General features: G+C 55.5%; 1 protein-coding gene across 1 annotated transcript in view; it reads right to left on the bottom strand.

Annotated features, from left to right (window-relative positions):
* cstf3 (cleavage stimulation factor, 3' pre-RNA, subunit 3) overlaps nt 1–13,542 on the bottom strand; it is a 56,286-nt gene continuing 42,744 nt past the window's right edge. Inside the window, exons 19-22 of the mRNA XM_042316754.1 lie at nt 1,969–1,985; nt 1,800–1,862; nt 678–738; nt 1–577 (exon numbers count right to left, since the gene is read on the bottom strand). Of these exons, the coding sequence (XP_042172688.1) occupies nt 378–577; nt 678–738; nt 1,800–1,862; nt 1,969–1,985 (341 nt within the window). The 3' untranslated portion in view covers nt 1–377. The remainder of the gene's footprint in view (nt 578–677; nt 739–1,799; nt 1,863–1,968; nt 1,986–13,542) is intronic.

Below are 13,542 nucleotides of genomic sequence, written 5' to 3'. Positions count from 1 at the left end.
TTTAGTTTTGGTTCTTTTCTCCTCTTTTTATTGAAAGGAAATGTATTCTCTCAATTTGACTAGAAAAACAGGTCGATTCCATTTGTCCATCACCGGAGATTCACAAGGCCAAACAGCTGAGTGTCAAATTAAGGGTTGAATTAAAAACTTTGTACAGTATTAGTCACCCAGCTTTAAAAAATAAAACTGTTAAAAAAACACCAACAACAAAAAAAACAAACACAGGTGTGTGTAGAGGGACCAACGATGGTTGGATATAAACACTCTTCCAGACAAACTGCAGACGAGTCTGTTTGCCCTAAAAGGTTTGATGTAATGGGTTTACATTCCTGTACAGAGTCCATCCCAAGTGTGCGTGTGTCTGAGTGAGTGTGTGTTCACCGGATCCTCTTCTGCTGGCGAGCGCGGTAGATGTCGTGAACGGGTGGGGCCACAGCGCCCTTGTCCTCCTCTTCATCAGAGTCTGCATTGGGTCTCTTCAGTGACTTGGTCATGGCGTGGTTCTCCATGGAACCGTTCCCTTCTCCGCCAGCATCAGGCTGCCTGCCCGTTATCAACTCTACTGCTGCATCTACAGCTGAGAGAGAGATATTCACATCAACATTAAGTGTGCTATTCAGGCAAAGGAAAATCTAAAGGAAAGCTTGGTGATATCTGACAGTTTCAAAGCTACTTACTCTCTGGTAGTGTACATCTCCTGAAGCTCTCCATCAGTTCATCCACCTGCACAAAGGGCCCCTGCAGAAACACCACAACATCAGCCACATGATGTCACCAACAGTGAGTGGTGGGGTGTTGGCACTGTGATGTCACCAACAGTGAGTGGTGGGGTGTTGGCACTGTGATGTCACCAACAGTGAGTGGTGGGGTGTTGGTACTGTGATGTCACCAACAGTGAGTGGTGGGGTGTTGGCACTGTGATGTCACCAACAGTGAGTGGTGGTGTGTTGGTACTGTGAAGTCACCAACAGTGAGTGGTGGGGTGTTGGTACAGTGAAGTCACCAACAGTGAGTGGTGGGGTGTTGGTACTGTGAAGTCACCAACAGTGAGTGGTGGGGTGTTGGTACTGTGAAGTCACCAACAGTGAGTGGTGGGGTGTTGGTACCAACAGTGAGTGTCACCAACAGTGAGTGGTGGGGTGTTGGTACTGTGAAGTCACCAACAGTGAGTGGTGGGGTGTTGGTACTGTGAAGTCACCAACAGTGAGTGGTGGGGTGTTGGTACTGTGATGTCACCAACAGTGAGTGGTGGGGTGTTGGTACTGTGAAGTCACCAACAGTGAGTGGTGGGGTGTTGGTACTGTGAAGTCACCAACAGTGAGTGGTGGGGTGTTGGTACTGTGAAGTCACCAACAGTGAGTGGTGGGGTGTTGGTACTGTGAAGTCACCAACAGTGAGTGGTGGGGTGTTGGTACTGTGAAGTCACCAACAGTGAGTGGTGGGGTTTTGGTACTGTGAAGTCACCAACAGTGAGTGGTGGGGTGTTGGTGACTGAGTGGTGGGGTGTTGGTACTGTGAAGTCACCAACAGTGAGTGGTGGGGTGTTGGTACTGTGATGTCACCAACAGTGAGTGGTGGGGTGTTGGTACTGTGATGTCACCAACAGTGAGTGGTGGGGTGTTGGTACTGTGATGTCACCAACAGTGAGTGGTGGGGTGTTGGTACAGTGATGTCACCAACAGTGAGTGGTGGGGTGTTGGTACAGTGATGTCACCAACAGTGAGTGGTGACTGTGGTGGGGTGTTGGTACTGTGATGTCACCAACAGTGAGTGGTGGGGTGTTGGTACTGTGATGTCACCAACAGTGAACAGGTGGGTGGAGGCAGTAGCTTCATCAGGATGACTGGGCCTGGGAACACCCCCTGGAACAGGGTGCAGTCCTGGGCTGTGTGGAGACCAGAGCATGTGGGTGGAGCTGGAGTGGAGCCCAACTCACTGGAGTGTGGGGGGACGAGATTCACTAAAGGCTGGGTGCAGTCCTGGAGCTGTGTGGAGGTACCTACTAGCCAGGTGTGGTAGCTGGTAGGGTAGAGGAGGGGGTAAGGTACCAACTAGCCAGGTCTGGTAGCTGGTAGGGGTAGAGGAGGGGGCAAGGTTCCTAAAGCTGTGGTAGCTGGTAGGGGTAGAGGAGGGGGTGGAGGTACCTACTAGCCAGGTGTGGTAGCTGGTAGGGGTAGAGGAGGGGGTAAGGTACCTACTAGCCAGGTGTGGTAGCTGGTAGGGGCAGAGGAGGGGGTAAGGTACCTACTAGCCAGGTGTGGTAGCTGGTAGGGGTAGAGGAGGGGGGTACTAGCCAGGTGTGGTAGCTGGTAGGGGTAGGAGGGGGTAAGGTACCTACTAGCCAGGTGTGGTAGCTGGTAGGGGTAGAGGAGGGGGTAAGGTACCTACTAGCCAGGTGGTAGCTGGTAGGGGTAGAGGGGGGGTAAGGTACCTACTAGCCAGGTCTGGTAGCTGGTAGGGGAGGAGGGGGCAAGGTACCTACTAGCCAGGTCTGGTAGCTGGTAGGGGTAGGAGGGTCTGGTAGCTGGGGGGCAGGGTAGGAGGGGGCAAGGTACCTACTAGCCAGGTGTGGTAGCTGGTAGGGGTAGAGGAGGGGGTAAGGTACCTACTAGCCAGGTCTGGTAGCTGGTAGGGGAGGAGGGGGGGTAAGGTACCTACTAGCCAGGTCTGGTAGCTGGTAGGGGTAGAGGAGGGGGTAAGGTACCTACTAGCCAGGTGTGGTAGCTGGTAGGGGTAGAGGAGGGGGTAAGGTACCTACTAGCTCAGGTGTGGTAGCTGGTAGGGGTAGAGGAGGGGGTAAGGTACCTACTAGCCAGGTCTGGTAGCTGGTAGGTGGGTAGGTAGGGAGGGGTAAGGTACCTACTAGGTCTGGTAGCAGGTCTGGTAGCTGGTAGGGGTAGAGGAGGGGTAAGGTACCTACTAGACAGGTGTGGTAGGGGTAGAGGAGGGGGGTAAGGTACCTACTAGCCAGGTCTGGTAGCTGGTAGGGGTAGAGGAGGGGGTAAGGTACCTACTAGACAGGTGTGGTAGCTGGTAGGGGTAGAGGAGGGGTTAGGTACCTACTAGCCAGGTGTGGTAGCTGGTAGGGGTAGAGGAGGGGGTAGGTACCTACTAGACAGGTGTGGTAGCTGGTAGGGGGGGTAGAGGAGGGGGTAAGGTACCTACTAGACAGGTCTGGTAGCTGGTAGGGGTAGAGGAGGGGTAAGGTACCTACTAGTCAGGTGTGGTAGCTGGTAGGGGTGTAGAGGAGGGGTAAGGTACCTACTAGTCAGGTGTGGTAGCTGGTAGGGGTAGAGGAGGGGGTAAGGTACCTACTAGACAGGTCTGGTAGGGGTAGAGGGGGGGTAAGGTACCTACTAGTCAGGTGTGGTAGCTGGTAGGGGTAGAGGGGTTAGGTACCTACTAATCAGGTGTGGTAGGGGTAGAGGAGGGGTAAGGTACCTACTAGTCAGGTGTGGTAGCTGGTAGGGGTAGATGAGGGGTAAGGTACCTACTAGTCAGGTGTGGTAGCTGGTAGAGGGGGTAAGGTACCTACTAGTCAGGTCTGGTAGCTGTTAGGGGTAGAGGAGGGGTAAGGTACCTACTAGCCAGGTGTGGTAGCTGGTAGGGGTAGAGGAGGGGGTAAGGTACCTACTAGTCAGGTCTGGTAGCTGGTAGGGGTAGAGGAGGGGGTAAGGTACCTACTAGTCAGGTCTGGTAGCTGGTAGGGGTAGAGGAGGGGGTAAGGTACCTACTAGCCAGGTCTGGTAGCTGGTAGGGGTAGAGGAGGGGTAAGGTACCTACTAGTCAGGTGTGGTAGCTGGTAGGGGTAGAGGAGGGGGTAAGGTACCTACTAGTCAGGTGGTGGTAGGGGTAGAGGAGGGGTAAGGTACCTACTAGACAGGTGTGGTAGGGGTAGAGGAGGGGTAAGGTACCTACTAGTCAGGTGTGGTAGCTGGTAGGGGTAGAGGAGGGGTAAGGTACCTACTAGCCAGGTGTGGTAGCTGGTAGGGGTAGAGGAGGGGTAAGGTACCTACTAGTCAGGTGTGGTAGCTGGTAGGGGTAGAGGGGGGTAAGGTACCTACTAGACAGGTCTGGTAGCTGGTAGGGGTAGAGGAGGGGGTAAGGTACCTACTAGACAGGTCTGGTAGGGGTAGAGGAGGGGTAAGGTACCTACTAGTCAGGTGTGGTAGGGGTAGAGGAGGGGGTAAGGTACCTACTAGTCAGGTGTGGTAGCTGGTAGGGGTAGAGGGGGGGGTAAGGTACCTACTAGAGGGTCTGGTAGGGGGGTAGAGGAGGGGTAAGGTACCTACTAGTCAGGTGTGGTAGCTGGTAGGGGTAGATGGGGGTAAGGTACCTACTAGACAGGTCTGGTAGGGGTAGAGGAGGGGTAAGGTACCTACTAGTCAGGTGTGGTAGCTGGTAGGGGTAGAGGGGGGTAAGGTACCTACTAGAGAGGTCTGGTAGGGGTAGAGGAGGGGTAAGGTACCTACTAGTCAGGTGTGGTAGCTGGTAGGGGTAGAGGGGGGGTAAGGTACCTACTAGTCAGGTGTGGTAGCTGGTAGGGAGGGGGGTAAGGTACCTACTAATCAGGTGTGGTAGGGTAGAGGGGGGTAAGGTACCTACTAGCCAGGTCTGGTAGCTGGTAGGGGTAGAGGAGGGGTAAGGTACCTACTAGTCAGGTGTGGTAGCTGGTAGGGGTAGGGGGAGGGGTAAGGTACCTACTAGACAGGTGTGGTAGCTGGTAGGGTAGAGGAGGGGTAAGGTACCTACTAGACAGGTGTGGTAGGGGTAGAGGAGGGGTAAGGTACCTACTAGCCAGGTGTGGTAGCTGGTAGGGGTAGAGGAGGGGGTAAGGTACCTACTAGACAGGTCTGGTAGCTGGTAGGGGTAGAGAGGAGGGGTAAGGTACCTACTAGCCAGGTGTGGTAGCTGGTAGGGGTAGAGGAGGGGTAAGGTACCTACTAGTCAGGTGTGGTAGCTGGTAGGGGTAGAGGAGGGGTAAGGTACCTACTAGCCAGGTGTGGTAGCTGGTAGGGGGGGAGGAGGGGTAGAGGTACCTACTAGCCAGGTGTGGTAGCTGGTAGGGGTAGAGGAGGGGTAAGGTACCTACTAGACAGGTCTGGTAGCTGGTAGGGGTAGAGGAGGGGGTAAGGTACCTACTAGACAGGTCTGGTAGGGGTAGAGGAGGGGTAAGGTACCTACTAATCAGGTGTGGTAGGGGTAGAGGAGGGGTAAGGTACCTACTAGTCAGGTGTGGTAGCTGGTAGGGGTAGAGGGGGGTAAGGTACCTACTAGAGAGGTCTGGTAGGGGTAGAGGAGGGGTAAGGTACCTACTAGTCAGGTGTGGTAGCTGGTAGGGGTAGAGGGGGGCAAGGTACCTACTAGTCAGGTGTGGTAGCTGGTAGGGAGGGGTAAGGTACCTACTAGACAGGTGTGGTAGGGGTAGAGGAGGGGTAAGGTACCTACTAGCCAGGTCTGGTAGCTGGTAGGGGTAGAGGAGGGGTAAGGTACCTACTAGTCAGGTGTGGTAGCTGGTAGGGGTAGAGGAGGGGTAAGGTACCTACTAGTCAGGTGTGGTAGCTGGTAGAGGGGTAAGGTACCTACTAGACAGGTCTGGTAGGGGTAGAGGAGGGGTAAGGTACCTACTAGACAGGTCTGGTAGGGGTAGAGGAGGGGTAAGGTACCTACTAATCAGGTGTGGTAGCTGGGTAGAGGAGGGGTAAGGTACCTACTAGCCAGGTCTGGTAGGGGTAGAGGAGGGGTAAGGTACCTACTAGCCAGGTCTGGTAGCTGGTAGGGGTAGAGGAGGGGGTAAGGTACCTACTAGACAGGTCTGGTAGGGGTAGAGGAGGGGTAAGGTACCTACTAGACAGGTGTGGTAGCTGGTAGGGGTAGAGGAGGGGTAAGGTACCTACTAGCCAGGTGTGGTAGCTGGTAGGGGTAGAGGAGGGGGTAAGGTACCTACTAGACAGGTCTGGTAGGGGTAGAGGAGGGGGTAAGGTACCTACTAGCCAGGTCTGGTAGCTGGTAGGGGTAGAGGAGGGGTAAGGTACCTACTAGCCAGGTGTGGTAGCTGGTAGGGGTAGAGGAGGGGGTAAGGTACCTACTAGACAGGTCTGGTAGGGGGTAGAGGAGGGGTAAGGTACCTACTAATCAGGTGTGGTAGGGGTAGAGGAGGGGTAAGGTACCTACTAGTCAGGTGTGGTAGCTGGTAGGGGTAGAGGAGGGGTAAGGTACCTACTAGTCAGGTGTGGTAGCTGGTAGAGGGGGGGGTAAGGTACCTACTAGTCAGGTCTGGTAGCTGGTAGGGGTAGAGGAGGGGGGTAAGGTACCTACTAGCCAGGTCTGGTAGCTGGTAGGGGTAGAGGAGGGGTAAGGTACCTACTAGTCAGGTGTGGTAGCTGGTAGGGGTAGAGGGGGGGTAAGGTACCTACTAGACAGGTGTGGTAGGGGTAGAGGAGGGGGTAAGGTACCTACTAGACAGGTGTGGTAGGGGTAGAGGAGGGGGGGGTAAGGTACCTACTAGCCAGGTCTGGTAGCTGGTAGGGGTAGAGGAGGGGGTAAGGTACCTACTAGACAGGTCTGGTAGCTGGTAGGGGTAGAGGAGGGGTAAGGTACCTACTAGCCAGGTCTGGTAGCTGGTAGGGGTAGAGGGGGTAAGGTACCTAGTCAGGTGTGGTAGCTGGTAGGGGTAGAGGAGGGGTAAGGTACCTACTAGCCAGGTCTGGTAGCTGGTAGGGGTAGAGGAGGGGTAAGGTACCTACTAGTCAGGTGTGGTAGCTGGTAGGGGTAGAGGAGGGGGTAAGGTACCTACTAGCCAGGTCTGGTAGCTGGTAGGGGTAGAGGAGGGGTAAGGTACCTACTAGCCAGGTGTGGTAGCTGGTAGGGGTAGAGGAGGGGGTAAGGTACCTACTAGACAGGTCTGGTAGGGGTAGAGGAGGGGTAAGGTACCTACTAATCAGGTGTGGTAGGGGTAGAGGAGGGGTAAGGTACCTACTAGTCAGGTGTGGTAGCTGGTAGGGGTAGAGGAGGGGGTAAGGTACCTACTAGTCAGGTGTGGTAGCTGGTAGAGGAGGGGTAAGGTACCTACTAGTCAGGTCTGGTAGCTGGTAGGGGTAGAGGAGGGGTAAGGTACCTACTAGCCAGGTGTGGTAGCTGGTAGGGGTAGAGGAGGGGTAAGGTACCTACTAGTCAGGTCTGGTAGCTGGTAGGGGTAGAGGAGGGGTAAGGTACCTACTAGCCAGGTCTGGTAGCTGGTAGGGGTAGAGGAGGGGTAAGGTACCTACTAGTCAGGTGTGGTAGCTGGTAGGGGTAGAGGGGGTAAGGTACCTACTAGACAGGTGTGGTAGGGGTAGAGGAGGGGTAAGGTACCTACTAGACAGGTGTGGTAGGGGGGTAGAGGAGGGGGTAAGGTACCTACTAGACAGGTCTGGTAGGGGTAGAGGAGGGGTAAGGTACCTACTAGTCAGGTGTGGTAGCTGGTAGGGGTAGAGGAGGGGTAAGGTACCTACTAGCCAGGTCTGGTAGCTGGTAGGGGTAGAGGGGGTAAGGTACCTACTAGCCAGGTCTGGTAGCTGGTAGGGGTAGAGGAGGGGGGGTAAGGTACCTACTAGCCAGGTCTGGTAGCTGGTAGGGGTAGAGGAGGGGGTAAGGTACCTACTAGCCAGGTCTGGTAGCTGGTAGGGGTAGAGGAGGGGGTAAGGTACCTACTAGTCAGGTCTGGTAGCTGGTAGGGGTAGAGGAGGGGTAAGGTACCTACTAGCCAGGTCTGGTAGCTGGTAGGGGTAGAGGGGGGGTAAGGTACCTACTAGTCAGGTGTGGTAGCTGGTAGGGGTAGAGGAGGGGTAAGGTACCTACTAGCCAGGTCTGGTAGGGGTAGAGGAGGGGGTAAGGTACCTACTAGACAGGTCTGGTAGCTGGTAGGGGTAGAGGAGGGGTAAGGTACCTACTAGACAGGTGTGGTAGCTGGTAGGGGTAGGGAGGGGGTAAGGTACCTACTAGCCAGGTCTGGTAGCTGGTAGGGGTAGAGGAGGGGGCAAGGTACCTACTAGACAGGTCTGGTAGCTGGTAGGGGTAGAGGAGGGGTAAGGTACCTACTAGCCAGGTGTGGTAGCTGGTAGGGGTAGAGGAGGGGGTAAGGTACCTACTAGCCAGGTGTGGTAGCTGGTAGGGGTAGAGGAGGGGTAAGGTACCTACTAGACAGGTCTGGTAGCTGGTAGGGGTAGAGGAGGGGTAAGGTACCTACTAGTCAGGTCTGGTAGCTGGTAGGGGTAGAGGAGGGGGTAAGGTACCTACTAGACAGGTCTGGTAGGGGTAGAGGGGGGGTAAGGTACCTACTAGTCAGGTGTGGTAGCTGGTAGGGGTAGAGGGGGGTAAGGTACCTACTAATCAGGTGTGGTAGGGGTAGAGGAGGGGTAAGGTACCTACTAGTCAGGTGTGGTAGCTGGTAGGGGTAGATGAGGGGTAAGGTACCTACTAGTCAGGTGTGGTAGCTGGTAGAGGGGGGGGGTAAGGTACCTACTAGTCAGGTCTGGTAGCTGTTAGGGGTAGAGGAGGGGTAAGGTACCTACTAGCCAGGTGTGGTAGCTGGTAGGGGTAGAGGAGGGGGTAAGGTACCTACTAGTCAGGTCTGGTAGCTGGTAGGGGTAGAGGGGGGGTAAGGTACCTACTAGCCAGGTCTGGTAGCTGGTAGGGGTAGAGGAGGGGGTAAGGTACCTACTAGCCAGGTCTGGTAGCTGGTAGGGGTAGAGGAGGGGTAAGGTACCTACTAGTCAGGTGTGGTAGCTGGTAGGGGTAGAGGGGGGGTAAGGTACCTACTAGTCAGGTGTGGTAGCTGGTAGAGGAGGGGTAAGGTACCTACTAGCCAGGTCTGGTAGGGGTAGAGGAGGGGGTAAGGTACCTACTAGCCAGGTCTGGTAGCTGGTAGGGGTAGAGGAGGGGTAAGGTACCTACTAGACAGGTCTGGTAGGGGTAGAGGAGGGGTAAGGTACCTACTAGACAGGTGTGGTAGCTGGTAGGGGTAGAGGAGGGGTAAGGTACCTACTAGCCAGGTGTGGTAGCTGGTAGGGGTAGAGGAGGGGGGGTAAGGTACCTACTAGACAGGTCTGGTAGCTGGTAGGGGTAGAGGAGGGGTAAGGTACCTACTAGCCAGGTCTGGTAGCTGGTAGGGGTAGAGGAGGGGTAAGGTACCTACTAGCCAGGTGTGGTAGCTGGTAGGGGTAGAGGAGGGGTAAGGTACCTACTAGACAGGTCTGGTAGGGGTAGAGGAGGGGTAAGGTACCTACTAGACAGGTGTGGTAGGGGTAGAGGAGGGGTAAGGTACCTACTAGTCAGGTGGTAGCTGGTAGGGGTAGAGGGGTAGAGGAGGGGTAAGGTACCTACTAGTCAGGTGTGGTAGCTGGTAGGGGGAGGAGGGGTAAGGTACCTACTAGTCAGGTCTGGTAGCTGGTAGGGGTAGAGGAGGGGGTAAGGTACCTACTAGCCAGGTCTGGTAGCTGGTAGAGAGGAGGGGTAAGGTACCTACTAGTCAGGTGTGGTAGCTGGTAGGGGTAGAGGGGGTAAGGTACCTACTAGACAGGTGTGGTAGCTGGTAGGGGTAGAGGAGGGGTAAGGTACCTACTAGACAGGTGTGGTAGGGGTAGAGGAGGGGTAAGGTACCTACTAGCCAGGTCTGGTAGCTGGTAGGGGTAGAGGAGGGGGTAAGGTACCTACTAGACAGGTCTGGTAGCTGGTAGGGGTAGAGGAGGGGTAAGGTACCTACTAGCCAGGTCTGGTAGCTGGTAGGGGTAGAGGAGGGTAAGGTACCTACTAGTCAGGTGTGGTAGCTGGTAGGGGTAGAGGAGGGGTAAGGTACCTACTAGCCAGGTCTGGTAGCTGGTAGGGGTAGAGGGGGGGTAAGGTACCTACTAGTCAGGTGTGGTAGCTGGTAGGGGTAGAGGAGGGGGTAAGGTACCTACTAGCCAGGTCTGGTAGCTGGTAGGGGTAGAGGAGGGGTAAGGTACCTACTAGCAGGTGTGGTAGCTGGTAGGGGTAGAGGAGGGGGTAAGGTACCTACTAGACAGGTCTGGTAGCTGGTAGAGGAGGGGTAAGGTACCTACTAATCAGGTGTGGTAGGGGTAGAGGAGGGGTAAGGTACCTACTAGTCAGGTGTGGTAGCTGGTAGGGGTAGAGGAGGGGTAAGGTACCTACTAGTCAGGTGTGGTAGCTGGTAGAGGGGGGTAAGGTACCTACTAGTCAGGTCTGGTAGCTGGTAGGGGTAGAGGAGGGGTAAGGTACCTACTAGCCAGGTGTGGTAGCTGGTAGGGGTAGAGGAGGGGTAAGGTACCTACTAGTCAGGTCTGGTAGCTGGTAGGGGTAGAGGAGGGGGTAAGGTACCTACTAGCCAGGTCTGGTAGCTGGTAGGGGTAGAGGAGGGGTAAGGTACCTACTAGTCAGGTGTGGTAGCTGGTAGGGGTAGAGGAGGGGGTAAGGTACCTACTAGTCAGGTGTGGTAGCTGGGTAGAGGAGGGGTAAGGTTCCTACTAGACAGGTGTGGTAGGGGTAGAGGAGGGGGTAAGGTACCTACTAGACAGGTCTGGTAGGGGTAGAGGAGGGGTAAGGTACCTACTAATCAGGTGTGGTAGGGGTAGAGGAGGGGTAAGGTACCTACTAGTCAGGTGTGGTAGCTGGTAGGGGTAGAGGAGGGGTAAGGTACCTACTAGCCAGGTCTGGTAGGGGTAGAGGAGGGGGTAAGGTACCTACTAGCCAGGTCTGGTAGCTGGTAGGGGTAGAGGAGGGGTAAGGTACCTACTAGCCAGGTCTGGTAGCTGGTAGGGGTAGAGGAGGGTAAGGTACCTACTAGACAGGTCTGGTAGCTGGTAGGGGTAGAGGAGGGGTAAGGTACCTACTAGTCAGGTGTGGTAGCTGGTAGGGGTAGAGGAGGGGTAAGGTACCTACTAGCCAGGTCTGGTAGCTGGTAGGGGTAGAGGGGGGGTACATAGTCAGGTGTGGTAGCTGGTAGAGGTAGAGGAGGGGTAGGTCCTGGTAGGTCTGGTAGGGTAGAGGAGGGGTAAGGTACCTACTAGTCAGGTCTGGTAGCTGGTAGGGGTAGAGGAGGGTAAGGTACCTACTAGACAGGTGTGGTAGGGGGTAGAGGAGGGGGTAAGGTACCTACTAGCCAGGTCTGGTAGCTGGTAGGGGTAGAGGAGGGGGTAAGGTACCTACTAGACAGGTCTGGTAGCTGGTAGGGGTAGAGGAGGGGTAAGGTACCTACTAGCCAGGTGTGGTAGCTGGTAGGGGTAGAGGAGGGGGTAAGGTACCTACTAGACAGGGTGGTAGCTGGTAGGGGTAGAGGAGGGGGTAAGGTACCTACTAGACAGGTCTGGTAGCTGGTAGGGGTAGAGGAGGGGTAAGGTACCTACTAGTCAGGTGTGGTAGCTGGTAGGGGTAGAGGAGGGTAAAGGTACCTACTAGTCAGGTGTGGTAGCTGGTAGGGGTAGAGGAGGGGGTAAGGTACCTACTAGACAGGTCTGGTAGGGTAGAGGAGGGGTAAGGTACCTACTAGTCAGGTGTGGTAGCTGGTAGGGGTAGAGGGGTTAGGTACCTACTAATCAGGTGTGGTAGGGGGGGTAGAGGAGGGGTAAGGTACCTACTAGTCAGGTGTGGTAGCTGGTAGGGGTAGATGAGGGTAAGGTACCTACTAGTCAGGTGTGGTAGCTGGTAGAGGGGGTAAGGTACCTACTAGTCAGGTCTGGTAGCTGTTAGGGGTAGAGGAGGGGTAAGGTACCTACTAGCCAGGTGTGGTAGCTGGTAGGGGTAGAGGAGGGGTAAGGTACCTACTAGTCAGGTCTGGTAGCTGGTAGGGGTAGAGGAGGGGGTAAGGTACCTACTAGCCAGGTCTGGTAGCTGGTAGGGGTAGAGGAGGGGGTAAGGTACCTACTAGCCAGGTCTGGTAGCTGGTAGGGGTAGAGGAGGGGTAAGGTACCTACTAGTCAGGTGTGGTAGCTGGTAGGGGTAGAGGGGGGTAAGGTACCTACTAGACAGGTGTGGTAGCTGGTAGAGGAGGGGGGTAAGGTACCTACTAGACAGGTGTGGTAGGGGTAGAGGAGGGGTAAGGTACCTACTAGCCAGGTGTGGTAGCTGGTAGGGGTAGAGGAGGGGGGTAAGGTACCTACTAGACAGGTCTGGTAGCTGGTAGGGGTAGAGGAGGGGTAAGGTACCTACTAGTCAGGTGTGGTAGCTGGTAGGGGTAGAGGAGGGGTAAGGTACCTACTAGTCAGGTGTGGTAGCTGGTAGGGGTAGAGGAGGGGTAAGGTACCTACTAGTCAGGTGTGGTAGCTGGTAGGGGTAGAGGAGGGGTAAGGTACCTACTAGCCAGGTGTGGTAGCTGGTAGGGGTAGAGGAGGGGTAAGGTACCTACTAGCCAGGTGTGGTAGCTGGTAGGGGTAGAGGAGGGTAAGGTACCTACTAGACAGGTCTGGTAGCTGGTAGGGGTAGAGGAGGGGTAAGGTACCTACTAGACAGGTCTGGTAGGGGGGTAGAGGAGGGGTAAGGTACCTACTAGTCAGGTGTGGTAGCTGGTAGGGGTAGAGGAGGGGGGTAAGGTACCTACTAGACAGGTCTGGTAGGGGTAGAGGAGGGGTAAAGGTAGGGGGTAGGGGGGGTAAGGTACCTACTAGTCAGGTGTGGTAGCTGGTAGGGGTAGAGGGGGTAGGTACCTACTAGCCAGAGAGGTCTGGTAGGGGTAGAGGAGGGGTAAGGTACCTACTAGTCAGGTGTGGTAGCTGGTAGGGGTAGAGGGGGGTAAGGTACCTACTAGTCAGGTGTGGTAGCTGGTAGAGGAGGGGTAAGGTACCTACTAGTCAGGTGTGGTAGCTGGTAGAGGAGGGGTAAGGTACCTACTAGCCAGGTCTGGTAGCTGGTAGGGGTAGAGGAGGGGTAAGGTACCTACTAGTCAGGTGTGGTAGCTGGTAGGGGTAGAGGGGGGTAAGGTACCTACTAGTCAGGTGTGGTAGCTGGTAGGGGAGAGGGGGGGTAAGGTACCTACTAGAGGTCAGGGGTGAGGAGGGGTGGTACCTACTAGCCAGGTCTGGTAGGGGTAGAGGAGGGGTAAGGTACCTACTAGCCAGGTCTGGTAGCTGGTAGGGGTAGAGGAGGGGGTAAGGTACCTACTAGCCAGGTCTGGTAGCTGGTAGGGGTAGAGGAGGGGTAAGGTACCTACTAGACAGGTCTGGTAGGGTAGGGGAGGGGGGGCAAGGTACCTACTAGCCAGGTCTGGTAGCTGGTAGGGGTAGAGGAGGGGTAAGGTACCTACTAGCCAGGTGTGGTAGCTGGTAGGGGTAGAGGAGGGGTGGTACCTACTAGACAGGTCTGGTAGGGAGAGGAGGGGTAAGGTACCTACTAGCCAGGTCTGGTAGCTGGTAGGGGTAGAGGAGGGGTAAGGTACCTACTAGCCAGGTGTGGTAGCTGGTAGGGGTAGAGGAGGGGTAAGGTACCTACTAGCCAGGTCTGGGTAGCTGGTAGGGGTAGAGGAGGGTAAGGTACCTACTAGGGTCTGGTAGGGGGGGTAGAGGAGGGGTAAGG

This window comes from Oncorhynchus tshawytscha, unplaced genomic scaffold, assembly GCF_018296145.1.
Source record: "Oncorhynchus tshawytscha isolate Ot180627B unplaced genomic scaffold, Otsh_v2.0 Un_scaffold_18560_pilon_pilon, whole genome shotgun sequence".
Lineage (NCBI taxonomy): Eukaryota > Metazoa > Chordata > Actinopteri > Salmoniformes > Salmonidae > Oncorhynchus > Oncorhynchus tshawytscha.
Note: the sequence above shows the minus strand (reverse complement) of the source record. Positions and strands in the feature narration are given on the sequence as shown.